The 21,094-nt window shown below is 35.2% G+C and overlaps 1 protein-coding gene across 3 annotated transcripts in view; it reads left to right on the forward strand.

Annotated features, from left to right (window-relative positions):
* LOC145249553 (katanin-interacting protein-like) overlaps positions 1-21,094 on the forward strand; it is a 648,058-nt gene that overhangs the window by 272,447 nt on the left and 354,517 nt on the right. For all 3 annotated transcript variants that reach the window (XM_080111227.1, XM_080111229.1, XM_080111228.1), the window contains exons 24-26: positions 2,323-2,520; positions 16,691-16,828; positions 19,797-19,949. In XM_080111227.1, the coding sequence (XP_079967353.1) occupies positions 2,323-2,520; positions 16,691-16,828; positions 19,797-19,949 (489 nt within the window). The remainder of the gene's footprint in view (positions 1-2,322; positions 2,521-16,690; positions 16,829-19,796; positions 19,950-21,094) is intronic.

Genomic DNA, 21,094 nt, shown 5'->3' on the forward strand with positions numbered 1-21,094 from the left:
TTTTGAAAATTAAAAAAAAAATATGTAAGTTACGTATATATAAGAACCACGTGCATACACAGGAACGCACAGGATCGTCACAAAATCCTGATAATAAAATAAAAAAGTTAAAGTAGTCACTCATAGTTGAGAGCAACATGAAGGCTCATAGATGTAGGGAAGGGGGGGCACTCTTTCCCAGGATTACTCCGTTTAGTCTATATCCTTATACTTCCCTGCCTCTGGTCCTTCGGTGCCTGGGCAGCGGGTGTCAAGCAAAGACCATATGTGGGGGCAACCCCACATATAAGACCTTGGTCAATGTAGGGGCAACCCTTCATACCAATTGTCACTATCCAGCTCCCCTATTTCCCGGGGAGTTGGTCCCCATTTCCCCCTTCACTCCTCACATAAAAAATCGGTCTTGTGCCTAATTTGCTCGGTGGGGGAGCAAATAAATACCCTTACCTTACTGTGATAATGTGCGGTGAGACAACAGAGAAATAAGCGACTATGGTTAGTATGTGGCCGCCGCAAAGAAATGGTTACACGCAGACCTAGAACCAGTTAGATATGAGTCGAGGGTAATTATGCAAATTTAGGCACTATTTCAACTGAAAATAACCAACATGACTAAATATATCTTTCAGTCACTTGAATTATGAATATCTCTTTTCATTGATGCCTCCATTCAGTTTTGGAATTTGTGAGGCAAGGGTTGCACAATTCTCAACCACACCTCTCCTGAATCGGCACTGCTTGAGTCCGGTGGCAAGGAGAAGTTCAGGACAACTAGAAACAATGCAGAGATAAGCAGAGAGCACATACAGCACCTGGAATTCCCAAATGGTCACCCATATTAATACTAACCAGGTTCAACGTTGCTTAACTTTGGTGATCTTTTACTATGCTGAGTGCTTAGCAAGAGGGCATCAAGTACCATATTTTGTGTGTGGATTGTCTGAGGACTAAACTGTGGTCTCCTGAATGATAACGAACAAACTAACCCCTACTATGCCAAATAGGCCAGTAAGAATTAATGTGGAAGGGGGATGAATTTTTGCCGCTCAATATAGGAGTTATCACCCTCGCATTACTTGAAACATTATTTAATATTGTCACTATCGTAGCAATCTTCTTAGCCAAAAAGAACTGATTCTGGTATTGTAAAGAACATACTGGAATTAAAAACAAAAAGACAAGGAGTGACTAGAGAGAATCAAATATTGATTTGTCAAACACAATGTTATTTAGGCCTTAATTCTAAAATCCAACTGACTTAATTTTATATATTAGATATAGACAGAATCAAATATTGATTTGTCAAACACAATGTTATTTAGGCCTTAATTCTAAAATCCAACTGACTTAATTTTATATATTAGATATATACAGAATCAAATATTGATTTGTCAAACACAATGTTATTTAGGCCTTAATTCTAAAATCCAACTGACTTAATTTTATATATTAGATATAGACAGAATCAAATATTGATTTGTTTTGTCAGACACAATACTATTTAGGCTGAATTCTAAAATCCAACTGACTTAATTTTATATATTAGATATATACAGAATCAAATATTGATTTGTCAAACACAATGTTATTTAGGCCTTAATTCTAAAATCCAACTGACTTAATTTTATATATTAGATATAGACAGAATCAAATATTGATTTGTCAAACACAATGTTATTTAGGCCTTAATTCTAAAATCCAACTGACTTAATTTTATATATTAGATATAGACAGAATCAAATATTGATTTGTTTTGTCAGACACAATACTATTTAGGCTGAATTCTAAAATCCAACTGACTTAATTTTATATATTAGATATATACAGAATCAAATATTGATTTGTCAAACACAATGTTATTTAGGCCTTAATTCTAAAATCCAACTGACTTAATTTTATATATTAGATATAGACAGAATCAAATATTGATTTGTTTTGTCAGACACAATACTATTTAGGCTGAATTCTAAAATCCAACTGACATAATTTTATATATTAGATATATATTGTTCACTACTTCCATTGTATTCTATGTTTTTGCATTATTGATTTCGTAAATATACTATTAAAAGTAAATAAAAGTAATAATTGTGTAAGTTATGTTTATATGAAGCGCATACATTAACTTGTCTCATAATTTTATGGATTTACAGATTTAAAAAAAAAAATGATCTAATAATTTAGTAGATTTAGTTTTTGAAATCTTTTTTGCTAATACGTTTCTATTACAAATGTTTATTTAAAAATCCGTATTTCCTCCACCAAGATTGTCTCTTTTGTGTTTATCATCCATCATTCATTTTTTGATAATGGTTTTGACAGATTACTGCCGATCCGAAGGACATAAACATTCTCCCAGAATATGACAAAGATCCACGTGTTGTTCAGAACCTGATTGATGGGGTCAATCGTACGAGGGACGACGTCCACATGTGGCTGACTCCGTTCACGTCGGGTGGAAATCACCGCGTGACTCTGACATTTGCTCAACCCTGCAGCATTGCGCTCATTCGTATTTGGGTAAGTTTCTCTCTCTTTCCTCATCTCAGGACATCTCTGGTGCTACCAGGTCGGGCTGTCTGAAGATATTGGCTTCTTGACTTAAATACATCAAACATTTGTCTTATTGTTTTTTTTTTTCTTTTCTCTTTGCAAAGCCAAAATAAAAACAATAATTTTTCTCTACAAAACAACCAAACCAAACACCGTGAATAAATATTTGGTGATATAAAGAACTTGACGGATAAAAACTTTTGCCGAAATGATTGAACCTGAAAAAGGTCGATATGTCATAAAACAGAACACCCAAATTAAACACTACGAATTTTAAGACATAAACACTTCAATCATAAATTCTTTTTACCTAAATGACTGGAGTCGACATTAACCCTAACCCGAAAAAGGGTTGATATGCTGTAAGACAAAACAACTAACCATCTCTCTGGACATCAGTGTGACATTATAGGACATTTTCCTCATTTTCTTTTTTTTTTTTTACATAGGCATCGCCACATTATCAAGGCCAAGAAGCCACTCAAGGATAAGGGTTAAAGAGTGTACAGTAGAAATTGGACAATATAGTAATCATTAGTAATGAAAATTCGGTAAATTTGATAACTTATATGGAACGGCTCATCAGGAACTTGTTTACGTTAGACTTGAACACAACCATATGTAGTCAGCCGGAAAGCAGAAAAACTGAAGACAATTCCACAGGCGTGCAGTTCTAAGAAAAAAGCTTTGTTCATGGAATCTACGTTTAGGTTTAGGCACAGATAAAGAGTGGGGGGGGGGGAATTATTGAGTGTTTACAGCTAGACGAGTGTTTCTTGTGAAAGTTTGGCGAGGGGGGACCATAGATTGAAGCTCAGTCGAATGCTTTCCATGAAAATAACGATACATCAGAGACAAACTTGCAACATCTCTCCTGTGAGATAGAGGTTGCAAGGAAGAGAAAAGGACATCTCCTACGAGGCTACAAAGTCTATTTTGAACTCTATCAAGACAGGACAAGTCGTTTCTAGCAGTTCCTGCCCAGATGTGGCAACATCCTTGGACGTACCTGACTCTTATATAGATAGAGAATAGCATCAGCAGTGAGATATTTACCAGATCGATAGAAAGATCCCACCATTTTTCCAGCGGCCTTGGCAACAGATTTGATGTACGTGTTCCATTTAAGATCAGGAGTAATGGTCAAGCCCAGAAGCTTATTCCAATTTCTTATAATCATATTAAACATGTATAATTATTACTATTAAAAATATTACATCAAAATAAAAATATATAAATGTTCTTTTTGTAGAAATTCTGGGAGGTCATAAATAAGGCTAGGACAACAGCATATTCTTTTCATTGTTTTGATTCTCAAGTGTGTATTTCTAGATATCTTATATGCTTTTATATAGAGTGATGTGGTTCTCGGTTGATTAACTGTGTCGGATATATACTCGAGAGTCACAACAATGAAAAGAATACTCTGTTATAGCCCTAGGCATAAAATATGGAATGTTAAAGTATTCTATTTGGAGAGATTCCAGAAGGTTCTAAAATATGGAATTTTAAGGTATTTCATTTAGAGCGATTCTGGAATGTTCTAAAATGTGGAATATTAAAATATTCTAATTTGAGCGATTCTGGAATGTTCCATCCACCAAAACTATATAAAAAAAAAAAAAACGCTGTTTGTGTAAACTCTTCAGTTATGCAATTAAGTTAGTAAAGCAGATAATCAGTGAGTTGAGTTGTCAGTCGCTAAGATAGCTAACAACTGCTAACTCCGGCAAAATTCCTAGGATAATTCTCCAGCCAGAAGGAACCCATTTACTTCTTTCTTCTTTTCAAAATAATGTAAATCTATTATATAAAATTAAGTTGTCTGTGTGTATATGTTTGTATGTCCAGCTAAAACTCTAAAATTACAAAACAAGCACCCACAAAGTTGGTATTTTCTTTATCAGTATTGTCCTGGATAAATAATATTTAAAATTTAGAATGAATTATTTTTTAACTCTAAACTGCTACTCATTTCATCAAGGGAGGAGGGTGTGTTTTCTAGTCATCTGATGTACTAACTAAAAAGAAGTAACATTATTTTTTCAATGAGTTGTTTCTAGTCATCTAACTAAAAGGATGTACTAACTAAAAAGGAAGTAACATTATTTTTTCAATGAATTGTTTCTTTTGTGCTGGCTCATTTTTCAAGTAATCTATAAAAGTGTATATGTGTATGTGTGTCTACAAAGAGGAAAGGGCAGATAAGAAAGAGAGTCTGGGGAGAGAGATATAGAAGTTTTAATAGAAATATGCGACACTTTTATCCTAGACAATGCTACATTGCTTTGCTAGTATAATCTAATACACATTGTAGTTTTTCCTGTACTATATATGAGATGTAGTTTGCTTGAAACATTGTATGGAATAAGTATTTAGAAGAGATTTAGAAGGTTATCACAATGCGAGGAATGGGATGTAGTCGGTGTTGATGAGGAAAGATGAAAATAAGTGACAATTTACAAATCAATAGTTACTTATAATAGTAAATAACACATTCTTCATCTACCAACGCCAAACATACAGACAGATCACTGGATTGCCCATGGATTCTAGTCTTTCAAGCATACTGCCCATTTTGTACATGGACAGACTAGAACGCCGAGCCCTCAACATGTGCCACTCAGTCATATTTCTCTCGAGATATGTCGATGACATCCTGATCTTCACATCATCATGCGCCGATGCTGAGCACATCTACACTATATTCTCTGATACCGATCCATACATAGAATTCACTATTGAACACCCCAGCACTGACGGATCCCTATCACTCCTCAGAATATCAGACCGGGGGGCTATCACCACAAAATTTTATCGAAAAGCCGCCGAAACAGTACTGTAATTTCCTGCCATTTTGTTTCGGTGGTGCAAGCATGTTTGTGGATAGCTAAGGAACTTGTGTGAGCTCTCAGGTACACAAGGGGTTGACTGTCAACAGTGGATGTCTGATTGGTTTGCTATCTCCTGCAACCTTGCTTAAGACTGCAATGATTTTAGATGTAATACATGTGATTAAATGCCTTAAAAATTGCTGCACAAACCTGATTTTGTGTAGCATGTAGTGTTTGGCGGCAGACAAAAAGAATAAAGAAAAAAAAATGGCTGTTGCTTCTATTCATATGCTTGCGATTTCGTGAAGTAACGAGATTTCTCATCATCTCATATGCAAATGAGATCATATCAGTTTGAATAAAATGCCTGTTTTTCAGCGATTAAGCAGATTTGGCTTTCACAACAGTATGTCAGATTTTGGGAGAGCAAGTTTTGACATCAGTGTCTGATTTTGGAGTAGTTAGCTTTTGACAGCTAATTTAATCCCAGAAATTGTTACTTTAAATGCAGGATAGGTAACAACCCATTTAGGAAAGTGCAGAATAGTTAACAATTAATTATTTAACCGCAGTTAGAAAAAAGCCTGCTCAAACTGACCAAGGTGAATGTCCTTGTAACAACTAATATAATTTATACTTTATTTAATGTAGGGGATTTTTATCCTTCAAAAGAAAATTCAATTCTCACACATGATAAAAGAAAAAATAATCCTTGAAAGTTTAATTGGGAGCTACAACTTCTTGAGAGAAGGAAACATAACTGTTTATTAATAGGTCTTTACAAGAACTTATCTAAGGAATATTGTTTGAGTAATTGCTCCATGGTTGATTTCATTGATTCTATCTCTTTTCATTATGGAAGGAATATCTTTTGTCTGTGAACTGCTTTCTGTAGGTGTCTTTTACAAAGCTCTTCCAACACATATGGAAGATGTCTGGGAAGATGTAATCTTCTACATGGACTTACTTTAAAAAACTAATTAAAACAACAGGAAAATAATATGCAGTCCAGAGTAAATAATGGAGTTGTTGTTCTTTTTGATGTCTTTGATTATTATAGTGCTAAAAAGAAAAAGATCAACATTTCTATGATGACTATTACTTCCACTACTATAGAGAGATGCTAATACCCATTACGCTGAATTCTTACAATGTGTGAACAAGACTGCAATTGTTTTCTGTTAATGAGGTGGGTGTGAAAGAATTGTAATGGAAGAATATAATAATAATAATAATAATATATATATATATATATATATATATATTATATATATATATATATATATATATATATATATATAAAAGTGAACGTGTCTGTGTGTATATTTTCCTATGCAATAACTCTGTCAATTTTCAGTCTACAGACTCGAAATTTGATATACAGGGGACTGAGATTTGGGAGAATCTTTGTAATCTGTTTCCGGATAGAAATTTGGCTGTTATGGGGTCAAAGTTCAACGATTTGACCTTTGAGAACTCTACCAAACTCCTTCACCAAATTTGGATCTAAACACTTAAAATGTTCAATATAGGTTCCTTGGACATGGATCTAACTTAATAACTTGATTTGAGCCCAAAACAATAAGTGTTAAGGGGTCATAATAGGGGTCAAAGTTAAAAAAATTGACAGCTTTTTTTTTTCTGCTCAACATACACCTCCAAACACCTGAGCAACGCCGGGCTGAAATGCTAGTATATATATATATATCTATATATATATATATATATATATATATATATATATATATATATAGAGAGAGAGAGAGAGAGAGAGAGAAAGCGCAATTGGATTTCAATTCTTTAAATTAAATTTACAATTTATATTTTGACAAGGGGTACAAAGAAAATTTTAAAAATGTCTTTATAACATGGGGGCTCGAATGAATGGCTCCTGTCCTCAAAGGAAACATGTTTAGCAAAATGAAATTCATATGTAGTTCATAAATTTTGCTAATTAGCACATGAATTGAATACTAAAATTTTGCAAAAAATCATACATGCATGAAAATTTGGCAAAATGCTAAAAGGAAAAGTCGAAAGGATATTCCCAAAGATGTCCATACTCAAAGAATAATCCAGAGAAAAAGTTTGAGAATCAAATATATCATGTCTCTATCTTGAATATTGAGTTTATTTTTTTCATCTGGATGGGGATTGCCATATAAATATACATACTTATGTTTATTTACTTTAATCTGCATATCAATCTTTTTCAGACTTTCTTTTATATGTGTACATGCATTTGACTATTAAACTTTTTCTCTGGATTGTTCTTTAGCCCGGGACCTTTTTTTTAGAATATTCTTTCAACTTTTTCCTTTTGACATTTTGTCAAATTTTCATTCATGTATCACTCCTCTCCAGCAATTGGAGCTCAGTCGAGCAGTTACTGTTACATATTAGGGACCCTATGTCAATAGAGGTTAAATCAGCAAGTGTGAATTTTGACAAGGTTCACACTGAGTGCATATCATGATAACCCTAATCTAAGCAGGCAAGCGGCAGCAGGTCAAACAGTAGACAAAACAGAGGTTTGAATCGAGATGACGAATTATGTCAAGAGAAAACGAGGATTTTTGAATCAGTCTGTTTGTGGAAGCCAATCCTGGGATATCAATGAGTCTGTCATGGGTTGCGCGAGGCAGTTGGCTAATAATATAGAAAACTTTGACAATTGCTAAGTGCGAAATGTTACCTCAGTGTCGCTGTCTGTATATCATTCATTTCAGTTAACTAATAACTAATAACTAAATAATTAGCAAAGAGAGCATTAGTCTCTCTCTCTCTTCCAAGTCAATTCTCTCCATAAATAAAACCTTAAAGAAAAACCTCATTGAATAGAGAAGTTACAATAAATATAACTGCATGCTGAATAAAAAATTTATTTTTTTATTTACTCTTTCCCACTCCAAACAAGGTATATTGCCTCATGGACAAAAGGAGCTACTATTTGGGACCATGTCTAACAGGAGACTGTGGGGATTTGAACGGCAAGATGTCTGTTCGCCTTACATTTAAATATCTGCAGGTTAATATAGTTAGAGAAGCAGAAAACAGGGAGGGAATTCCAAAGTCTAAAAATTATGCTCCAAGTAGACTTGTATCTACCACTAGTCTCTCTCTGTGGGACAGGCTTCCAAAATGACTCTTCAAGCGAATAGGTCACACACTGTCAACTTAGTTTTAACCCCTGTCTCATCACTGCAGTGTTGCGTCCCAGTGCTTGTGTAACGTTACGCACACGTTTACACATGGGACCCACGCATTGTAGCAGTCTACGTCGCAAAGAAGACCAAGACAAAGAATAACTATAATGCACTTTTTCATGTAATAACAACATTTATTTATTCTCCTGCCACACATCACTTTATATTATGACCGTAATGTCACACACCTCTCTAATGCGATTATCCTTTTAACGGTCTTTCTTTTTCCCTAATGGTGACGTCAATTCGCATGCACCCGGAATAAAGAAATGTTCTGTTACACTTGTTTTACAAGTTCTTTAATGAATGTGCTCCAACGAACTTGTAGTACTGATGCCCGCCCCCCTCAACTTAAATATCCCCGACTAGCCCAACAAGTAGCAAACTGCAACACATTCGCTGGAAAAATACCCAAATACTGGAAAGTCTTCTACTCTAATAGTTTCTTCCCTCGAACTGCTATTCTTTGGAATTCGCTCCCTGTTTCCTAGTTCTCTGACTGTGCTAACTTACAAAAGTTTAATTGTAATGTAAACAGACCCATTAACCCTTATCCTTGAGTGGCCTCAGGGCCTTGATAAGTGATGACCCCATTGTAAAAAAAACGATATCTTACTGCTCAACTCCCTACTTAAAGTGTCTCTAAAGGTATGGTCCCTAATACACAGTAACTCCTTACGTCTCCGTAGCAAGTTGTCTTGATTGAAATGAGTGAAAAAAAAAAAACAACAGATTAACTTTAAAATATAGTTTTCGGATAACGTTTGATATTGAAAAAAAATAGAAAGTGGACTTTGGGTTTACTGTCGACATCTGCGTAACTCTTGGTTTATTTATTTTATCATTTAGTCCTCACATTCCATGATGTTTCTGACAAAGGGAGGAGAATTACTCTTTTCTGGGTTGTAATCTATCCAACACTAATTGTTGGATATTTTTTGACTTTGAATGTTCTATTTTTTTAATTAGCTCCTTACAATCCAGTGGCTTCGTGCCTTGTCTGGAGCTATTTCCACTTTAAAAAAAAAATGAAATATTGGAAAAACAAGAAATATAGGCTGAAGAGAGGCTGCGGAAGAGTTCAAGTGTTTTTGGAATTGGCAACCATCACTATCTACTCTGCCCTCCTTTCCCTCAAAAATGGAGCAGGCTTGAGAAAGAGAGAGAGAGAGAGAGAGAGAGAGAGAGAGAGAGAGAGAGAGAGAGAGAGTGCCAAAATATTTACTGTGACCAAAAAAAAAAAAAAACGGTCAGCTCTTCCACACACCAATCACCTCCCTCCGCAACTAAAACATTTCAAGGTCAGCTGCCCGTGTTTGTTTTTAATCAATAATGATACAATTTGAGAGACAAGAGATAGAAAAATAACTGCAAGAGGCCTTACACACGAGAAGTATGTTCGGAGAAAAAGAAGGTTGAGCAAGTTGTGTATGTGATGTACAAGAGATTACATAGATTTTTATCTCTTACCACCACCACCCTCTATTTTACAAGTGCATATACATTTCAGTGAGATATAATCTATATAAATAAAACAGTAGATAGTAATTGTCTGTATTTTTGAGATGAGGTGTTTTCATTGATTAAGATTGTCGGACTGACTTCCTCATCTTGGTTGTTCGATACAAAACACCTGATGAAGGCCGGAGGGCAAAACGGCCGAAACGTTGTGACTATAACAACCAAGATGAGGAAGTCAGTCCGACAATCTCAATCAATGAAAGCAGTAGATGTTTGTATGTGCGTCCGTGTGAAAATATTTAACGATAAACTTTTATACTATTGGTCGCATAACACTGAAATTAACAGGAAATAGTAATTATACACCGAGGATGGTTTACAACAGGTGAAATCCTTGTTTGTTTTGATGAATAACGCGTACAGAAATATGTCGGCAAGTTGGAATGCAAAATGTTAATTTCAACTTGCCGACATATTTCTATTAATTTTGTGCATGCGCAAATTCATTCATAGGTTGAAGTGGTTTAATTTTAAATCTTTTTTATCTATCTGTCAGTAGCTCAAACGGTAGGGAACGTGGCTGGAGCGTTAAATGTTTTGGTTTTGATTCCAGCTGATGCTGAGTCATTTCCTTTTTAAACTTTTGACATCAGGACTATATATATATATATATATATATATATATATATATATATATATATATATATATATATAGTCATCATCATCAGGACATCAGGACTATATATATATATATATATATAGTCATCCACAGACAGTACTGTTTTGCTGTATCACAGCTCATCAGTGCTGTTAGACAGGCAACTACCTTCAATCCAGGATCAAAACCCGACCTCTCAAACAACAGTCAAGACTTCTTACCATTACGCTATTCATCTGCTGCTGTGCGGGTAGTGAATTGACCATTTTTTGGCATATATATTCAAATTCAATAGAGAATTGTCTCTGTATTAATAAATACGAAATGTGTGTGAATTAAAATATATTTAAATGTATTTACAACCGGGCAAGCTACATCCCCCCCACTCCCGCTAGCTTTGAATATTTAATCAGCTCTGTATAATCTATCTATTTTTGGAATTTTACAAAAATCAAAGAAGAAATTTTAATGTTGTATCATGCCCGCAGAATCTTTGCATTTAAGGAGGTGACACTGTTTCCTTCTTTGACAAAGTACAAAATCAACTTTGAAATCTTGCGAGCAATGTCTTCCTCTCTGTTGCTTCTTTCTCACAGTAGAGACATTGTTAGTCATTCGCTACTCTTACTATTTTTTTATGGTAGGGCTATATTTTCATAAAAGAACTTCTCAACCACCAATTACTATGATAAGCAACACCTTACTTGAGAGTTCATTGTTCAATCTCCTCGGCTTAAATATTCACAGGTAACATGGATTGGAACAAATACATTGAGGATGTTGCCAAAGCTTCTGCAAAGAATGTGGGTTGCCTCTACCATTCGTGAAAATTGCTTGCACCTAAGAGTATTCTGTATCTTTACAAAACCACGATTCATCCATGCATGGAGTATTGTTGCCACATCTGGGCTGGCGCATCTACCACTAGTCTCTCCCTGTTTGACAGGGTTCAGGAAACGAGTCTTAAGTCTAATACGTCCTCCACTATCAACCAATCTCCAACCCCTGCCCCATTGCCGCAATGCTGCATTCCTGTGCTTGGTTTACAGATACTTTAATGGAATGTGCTCTGATGAAGTCTTTGCACTTGTGCTCCCTCGATTTGCATACAACACATCTAGCAACAAAATCCCACCTCTTCACTTTTAAGTTTCCTAGATGCTAGAAAGTTTTCTCTAATAGTCTTTTTTTTTCTCTTGGACTGCTAAACTTTGGAATTCCCTCTCTGTTTCCTGCTTCCCTGACTGTTCTAACATGCAGAAGTTTAAGTTTAGTGTGAACAGACATCTTGCTCATCTCCTCACATAGTTCCCAATGGACATGATCCCAAATCGTAAACCCTTTACGTCTAAATGGTAATATACCTTGTGAATAAGAGTAAAAGAAAATCTTTTAGCAGTATTTAATCCCCGCAACAAACGTTATACAGGAGGATGCACATGGTCTTTTCATAAACGCAGACTTTTGCATGTGTGCGCTCTTGCTAGTGAGTGATCAAATCACCAGACGAACACATTAAAGTCTCTTTTATACATGCGTGCACAGTTGCTGGTCTTCATTCTCCGATTGTCATTTTTCCATGCGTGGGTCGTGATCCCCTCGTGGTTGTTGACCTTCTGTTTAACGTAAGACAAATTTGTTCATGCAGGGAAACACAATGGAGGCCTGTTGGGGTTTCAAAGGTTTTATTAGCGAGTTTATATATCGGGGAGGAGAGACCACATAACTAATTATTTACTTAATTTTCTTAGTTTTAGTTTTGCATTCGAATTTTTTGTTGCTCAATAAACAAACAAATAAAAATACAGAACCCCAAGAAAAAGAAGTGTAACATCTTAATGTTAAAATAACCATTCGTACATCATCGTTTATGTAAGTATGCACTTTTGCACATGTCCGTTTTCGCCCGTGAGTGATGAAGTCACCAGATAAACTAAACAAAGTTTCTTTTATACATACGTGCGCGGTTGCTTATCTTCATTCTCTGATTATCATTTTTCCATGCGTGAGCCGTGATTCCCTCGTGGTTGTTGTCTTTCTGCTTAACTTGAAACAGGATTTTAATTACTTGTTTATTTACTTAGTTTTCTTAACTTAGTTTAAAAAATGGGAATTGAGAGCCACGGATGGATTTAGATTTCTACAGTGTCGGTACACCTTGTCTGTAACACTTCCAATGTTGAACTGACTAGAAACTGTGTTCGGTCCTCAAACATGTGATTAACTTAAGCTGAATCTACTTATGCAAGGAAACATAATGGAGACATGCGGGTTTTCAAAAATTCTAGTTAGAGAGGATTTGTTCATGGAAGGAGAGACCAATATCTAATTCTGATTACTTGTTTTCTAACTTAAATTTACAGATGGCAATCCATGGGCAGAGTCTCCAGGCAATATTCACTTAGATTTTTACATTGTCAGGCACATCTTGTCTATCTTCGTTTTAACACAAACTGACTAGAAACTTTGTTCTATTCTCCAAGCACCTGACATTATCTTTCTGTCATATCATTTTCTAACTTAGTCTTAAGATGGGCGACGCATGGGCAGAGTCTCGAGGCAACATCCATTTAGATTCTCTCTACATTTTCACCTCGCTTGCATCCCGACCTCTGAGTGACTAGAGATTCTATTATTCTGTCCCCCGAACACATGACGTCAGCCCTCATCATATATATATATATATATATATATATATATATATATATATATATATATATATATATATATATATGAATGAAAATTTTAGAAAACTAAATAAAATGTAATAAAGTATTTTATTCAACGGTTAAAATCATATTTTTTATAAACGCTCAGTGCAAGATGACTTTTTTAAAAAAAGACTTATTTATTCTTTACATTCTGCTCATAGTATTAACCGCAAGGGGTCAGTCTCTCGTGTAGAAAGAAAACGATACATCCGGTGTTAATGACGGTTGTTATGAGTCTGAAATCAATGTGTGTCTTTGCATTCTAATTTTTGTTGCTCGAGAGACAAGAAAAAAAACCGGAACACTATAAAAGGAAGTGTAATGTCTTAATGCTACACAAACCGTTGCCACATCGTTGTGTACGTAAACACACACTTTTGCACATGTACGTTTTCATCCCTGAATGATCAAATAACCAGATAAATTAAATAAAGTCTCTTTTATGCTTACATGCGCGGTTGTTGGCCTTCATCCTCCGATTGTCATTTTTTAATGCATGGGTCGTGATCCCCATGTGGTTATTGACCTTCTCTCGATGCGCAACAAGGAATCTCAAGGCAACATTTACTTAGATTCTCGCTACATTTTCAGACACATATCGCCTGTCTCACTTCCTGATTCTGACTGACTAGAAACTCTGTTCTGCCTACCTCCCCGAACGTGTGACGTCATCTCTGTCATATCATTTGACATCTGCATTTCTAGTGTGTTTTGTCTATGGAGGTAATCCTTCAGCATCTGTTTCAATCATGCCAGCTGCAGCTGGATCTATTTTCATTTGCCACCAAGTTATTGTGAGATGTACTTATGTAACCCTTACCAAAATTCATACTAGTTAACATAATCTTTATTTACTGGTGTAGGGTCCCAATACAGAACACAAGCATGAACACCTGTATTCTTAGTTGACAGGTTTCATAGCATCTATATATTAATATGATAGCGTTTGTGTTAGTTTGTGTGTTACACTTGCATCTTTTTTCTTCTGAGTGACTGTCGTTTAATTGTTATGACATTCCATTTCTTGTAATATATGTTACCAAGAATTCTTCATGCTTTGATTTCAGTTTCGATTATAGCTGATGGCATTCAAGTCAACGACCAAGTTCTCTCCAATTCTCTCTCCTCTGATCTTGAGCACGTAGTACAATGGGGTAAGGAGTGGCTGGTTACTTTTAATGCATCTAAAACCAAGCTTTTCTCTTTACATCATCAACATTCTGATCCACATCTGGCATCAATTGAAATGAATGGCTCTCGTCTTCAGGAGGCCTCAAGTTTTGACAAGCTTCTTGGCTTGACCATTACTCCTGATCTTAAATGGAACACGTACATCAAATCTGTTGCCAAGGCCGCTGGAAAAATGGTGGGATCTTTCTATCGATCCAATAGATATCTCACTGCTGATGCAATTCTCTATCTATATAAGAGCCAGGTACATCCAAGGATGGAATACTGTTGCCACATCTGGGCAGGAGCTGCTAGAAAGGACTTGTCCTGCCTTGATAGAGTTCAAAATAGACTTCGTAGCCTCGTAGGAGATGTCCTTTTCTCTTCCTTGCAACCTCTATCTCACAGAAGAGATGTTGCGAGTTTGTCTCTGATGTATCGTTATTTTCATGGAAAGTGTTCGACTGAGCTTCAATCTATGGTCCCTCCTCGCCAAACTTTCACAAGAAACACTCGTCTAGCTGTAAACACTATCAATAATTCCCCCCACTCTTTATCTGTGCCTAAACCTAAACGTAGATTCCATGAACAAAGCTTCTTTCTTAGAACTGCACGCCTGTGGAATTGTCTTCCGTTTTCCTGCTTTCCGGCTGACTACAATATGGTTGTCTTCAAGTCCAACGTGAACAAGTTTCTGATGAGCCGTTCCACTTAAGTTAATAAATTTACCGAACTTCCATTACTATCGATTACTATATTGTCCTTTTGACTACTCTACACTCTTTAACCTTTATCCTTGAGTGGCCTCTTGGCCTTGATAATATGGTGATAACTATGTAAAAAAAAAAAAAAATGTCATCTATTCTTGTAATGAATAATTTTACCAAGAATTCTTCATAATATGACCTTAAACTATATCCAGTGGTAAGGCCCCAGCTTGCGGGCTTTGGGGAGTGTGGAGCCACCCTTTGATTACCATTGCTCCCAGGTCCACTCTGACCCGGAGTGGTAGTACCTGTTAGGGTCCCAACTATGGGTTAAATAGAAACTGATTTGAAAACAACAAATATATTCTATTAAAAATTTTTCTTCAAAATCTTTGGATTCGGCATTAAATAACCCGAAAAGGGTTGATATGCCGTAAAACAAAAACAACCAACCAACAAAATCAAGCTGATGCACCTAAGTCGTATAGATATATTTTTTTAGTCTTGAAATGACAACTTTATAATATATAAGAATCGATAGAACATTAACTCTATAATAATATATACGAAATCTGCATAAATATCATATTTAAGCGTATTTTATGACTGGGCTATGTCGGGCATCTCTCCTAGTTAATTCATAATACTAATAGTAATTGTAGAAGAAATGACTGCGTGTAGGGTTCATTTGCCTCTCTCTTTCTCTTTTCTATTGTTGTTAACAATTATTGTAGTAGTCATGATGGTGTGTGGATCTCTTTCTTCTTCTTTAAGTAGTAGTGGCAGTCATAGTTGAGGCAGTTAAAAACATTAAGATAATTATTTTGTGCTGGGTTTCCAACTTTTGATTCCTTTTTTTTCTTTTTACCACCACTTACGAGTACCTTGACGATTGCATAACATTAATCCATTTCCCACCATCATGAAAGTAGGTTGATTATAATACAATCCGGACATAAACAACAAATGGTAAATGAAACCAACCGAGCCAGGGAAGGGGATTCCATTGGCACCAAAGCCAACAACGTCTAGAGCATTTTTAAAATTATCTCTTTTCTGTTGACTGTGGTGTGTTGCTGTTCTTGTGCAGTTCTAGGCTGTCCACCCTCCCAGGCTGCACCTTCTCTCTTTTCTTAGTTTATTATTAATCGCCTGAGTCTCCTCTATTGGGGAATGTCGACTGGGCTGACCAGACATTTTTTGCTGGCCAAAGTGCTCTTCCTTTAGGGCGCTGGCTCTTCAATCCCATTTTCCGACTCTTGTGTCACATCTCTTAGCCGTTTGAAGAAGATAAATAATTGGATAAAAAAAGAAGGTACTTGTAAGTGTTTAAGATTTCATAATACTCTTAAAAATATGATTTTCATTTTCTTTCTAAATTTTGTTATAGAATTACAACAAGTCCCGCATCCATTCTTTTCGAGGTGTCCGTGATGTCGATATCACCTTGGATGGTAAACTGATCTTCAAGGGAGAAATTGCTCGAGCATGTGGTGGCATCGAAGGAGGTACCGAGTCCTTTGGAGATGTAAGTGTATTATGTCACCCCCCCCCCCCACACACACACAAACCTCATTTGTAAAATAGTTTCACTCTCTGTCCATTTTTAATATTTCAGTTATGTTGTATCTTTTTTTTTCTCTGCTATTATTTATCTCTGGCAAGCAGGGTATTTATTGTTAATGGCCTTATGTCACACTTGGCAGTTATTTTTTAATTTCACCTTTTTCTACTCTTACTATTACCCTCCCTTCCTCCGTTGTTTTGTTTTTTATTTCTTTTTGTCAAACACAGCTTTAACCAGCATCATACTCATCACAGTGTTTTCTCACCATCAACATAATAACCTCTTCGACCCTTATTCTTGAGCAGCCTTTTGGCATTGATTTTTTTTCTTTTTATGGAAATCGTTCCAGACAAGGCATGATACCACTTGGTATAAGAAGATAAAAAAACAAAAATTTGTCTGCATTTTAGTAGGGTTCAATTTAAAAAAAAAATCTACTTAAACGGTTAGAGCCTCTCATTGATGGGAGTTTTCGGTCCGATTTATTTTTATTTTTTTGGTTCTTCTCCAGAATTCTCCCAATATTAAAAAAACAAAAGAAAAGAAAAATCTGTATAATGTACATACCTGTGATGAAACGAAAATATCATATTCCAAAAATTATGTAAATTGGTCTCATAGTTTTATTTTTATAATGAAAATCATTTTTAAGCGATTAATGGGAATTCATAGGCGTTACAAAAAAAAAACTTTTACGTTTGAATTATGTTGAATTATCTCCGTTTAGTTTTTTTTTTTTTTTTACTTTTTTAAAAAATCGGGGACAAAACAGTCACTTCTTGGTCATTTTATTTTCTTATTTAAAGATAAAATTACTTGATCAATTTACATGATTTTTGGAGTATGATCTTTTCGTTTTGTCATGGCTACATACATCATATAGATTTTTTCAGTATTTTCGTTTTTTTAATATAGGGGGAATCCTGGACAAGAACTTTTTTTTTTTAAATAAGAAAAAAGTTGATTTTTCTTTCTTATGAGAGTTCTCTCTGGAAACTGAAAATGTTAATTTTTCCCCATGAAGGCTAAGACTTAAAACAATTTGTGAAAGTAGTAGGGGGAGTTTTATTTCGTCAAAGAATTACTTCCTGTTTCTTTACCCTCCTCTCCAGCCCCATACATGTTCACTTTCTCTCTCTTAAATTTGACTTCTTTAGTTAAAACTGGTTGGAGTTGTGTATGAAAAGAGATTTTTTTTATATGCTGTCCTCTTTTTTGTGTGCGTGTGCACACACACGCACGCACACACACATCTTGATTTCAGTTTGGTTTTTTTTTTCATTGGTTATACATATCATGTCTGATCACTCTCCTTTGCTATCTAACAACTTACTCGAGGACGAAGCTTAATGAGATGGAATGATAACTAGTTGAAGTAGTCGAATGGTGAGTAATTTTATAATACGATTGAGGATCATAAATGAAAAGAACAAAGTTTAGTAAGCAGTAGTAGAGGATTGTATGTGACAGAAACCTGTTACATATTCAGTGTTCAAAATTGGCTCAAAGTTGATTTGTAAGCCAAGTTCAATTGAAATCATACAATTATTTCCTGAATTTACTGAACAACAAAACAGATATTTCAATGTTGCCTATTGGAACACTAGTGTCCAAGCAATGCTGGGTGCTGATGCAAAGAAGTTATCAGGCTATTTTTTTAATAGTATTTTCAAGTTTAATACGAGTTTTTACGATATCTTTTGTTTATTAAATTGTTAAGTGAAAGTATGAGAATAGTTATGAAACACCTTCCTCTCCCCATGTTAAGAATAGCTTTCTAAATATTAGTTATTTCAGTAGTATTTAGTAATTTCTCTGCATAAGTACCATCTTTTGTTTATTAACTTTTTAGCTGAAAGTACATAATAGTTACAAAACACTATTCTCCTCCCCCATGTTAAGAATGGCTTTCTAAATTATTATTTTAGTATGGTAACTTCTCTGCATAAGTACCCAATGCTGGTTCAGAATAGGTGTTATTACTTGTCTTACGTATGTTTTTTTTTTTTTTTTTTTTTTACACAGTGATCACCACTTATCAAGGCCCGGAAACCACTCAGGGATAAGGGTTATTGCAAGTACATTACGTTAGTGTGGAGATTTGATGAAGTGTTTACTTAAGGGGGCGGTTCATTAGGAATTTGTTAACATTGGACTTGAAGACATCCAAGTTGTAGTCCGGTGGGAAGCAGGCGGACGGAACAGAATTCCACAGGCGTGCAGTTCTAAGAAAGAAACTTTGTTCATGGAATTCACGTTTTGATTCAGGCACAGATAAAGAGTGGGGGAAATTTTTCACAGTGGATTCAGCTAGACGGGTGTTTTTCGTGAAAGATTGGCGAGGGGGGACCAGAGATTGGAGTTCAGACGAGCACCTGCCATGGAAATAACGATAAAACAAGGATAGGCTCGTAACGTCTCTTCTGTGGGAGAGAGTTTCTATATCAAAAGAGACAAAATATTTCTTACATTTCTGAATTTTTCGAGATGAGGATTGATTATTTGGATTTTTCAAACTATTGTTCTCATCTTGGGCGTTATTTCAACGAGGTTGCCATCAATGTAACCGCCGACTTTCTTTAGGTGTATCTTATTGAACTTGGTGATTTTTCTGTTGAATTCAAGAATCTGCACAAAATTTTGAATGTGGCATTTTATTTAATTCATGGGGGTAGCATGTTCTTGTTCTGTTAGCCATGACAGGGTAGAAGTCCTAAGTAATTCGCAATTGTATTTTTTTTATTCCTTTTAGTTTAGTGCACTGAGGATTGAACTTTCAATCTCCAAAACTTAATTTACCTAGTACTTTATTCATTACACCATGGGACAAGATACACCTGAAGAAGGGCATCAGTCCAATTGACCGAAATGTTGTCAAAATATCAATCAATGTCATTAATATGTATGTATGTGTGTTTTATGTTATTAGACGATTCTGTTCAGTGTGGAAGAAGAAATCCTGGAGGCTGTCTCTCGGAACGATGAAGCTTATGAGGGTGATGCCTTGGAGGATATCAGCTGGGAAGACAATTTGGACATCGATCGGCCAAATACTGCCACGATTGCTGACAGTGCGGATGGGGTAAGAAACACTGAAGCACGATATATGCATGCGGATTATGTGAAATGGATGCTGTTGCACAATGTTATAAATTTTCTTGTCCCAAATTCCCTCTAAAAATCTGTATGATATATACACCCATGATGAAATGAAAATATTATATTCCAAAAATCATGGTAATTGATCAAATATTTATATTTTTATATAGGGATTCATTTTTAAGCAAGGATGAAAAATGTTAGACATTACGACATAAATCTTGTTAGTATGAATTATTTTTCAGCTATCTCCCTTTCCTGCTTAGATTTTTTTTTTTTTCAAAATGGTGGACAAGACAATCCCTCTTCGGTTAGACATAAAATTTGATTTTCTTTATAAAAATAAAACTACTTGATCAATTCTATCTGGTTTTTGGAATATGATATTTTTGTTTAATAACGGCTACATTCATCATACAGATATTTCTTTATTTATCGCCCACTTTGGGAGACATTGACCTACAACATCTGCCACTCATGTGCACCACCAAATATGCAGTCTGATAGTGCATGATTACAAATAAAAAAATCTGTAATAGTAAATACTGAAGACTTTAAACTAGTGCTTGTGTGACTGCAAGCATTAGGAGTGGATGGTGTAGGTTCGAGCAACTTCGGCCATTACTCACCAGTAGAACTATCAACCAAGGGAATGGTCTGTGAGAAATGTGTACACAGTATGATGTATGGAAGTGAAACTGGGACAGTGAGAGTTGAGGACATGCGTTGCATGACAAAAAATGATATGAGATGATTGATGTGTAATGTGAGTCTTAAGAACAGGTTTTAATCTGATGGGTTCAGAAGAAGATAAAATCTGAATACAGTGTTCACACAGGTTTGAATTTTGAGCTTTGTCTTGAAAAGGCCTTACTTCTATTATTACCTTGTAAAGGTCTTGAAAATATGGGAAATATCTTGAAAAGGGCTTGGAAATCGTATTCTTTATATTCAGTCTAAATTTATCGGAATATTAAAAATGAAATTGAAATAAATGCTGTTACAATATTTTTTTAAATATTAATTGAAATACTATTAAAATATGTTTTTTTAAATATTAAAAATAAAATCGAAATAAATACATTCTTCTGAAATTGCATTATATCATTTCCGGTATTGTCAATACAA

This window comes from Euprymna scolopes, chromosome 28 (genome assembly GCF_053919585.1).
Source record: "Euprymna scolopes isolate OS-2025 chromosome 28, ASM5391958v1, whole genome shotgun sequence".
Classification (NCBI taxonomy): Eukaryota; Metazoa; Mollusca; class Cephalopoda; order Sepiida; family Sepiolidae; genus Euprymna; species Euprymna scolopes.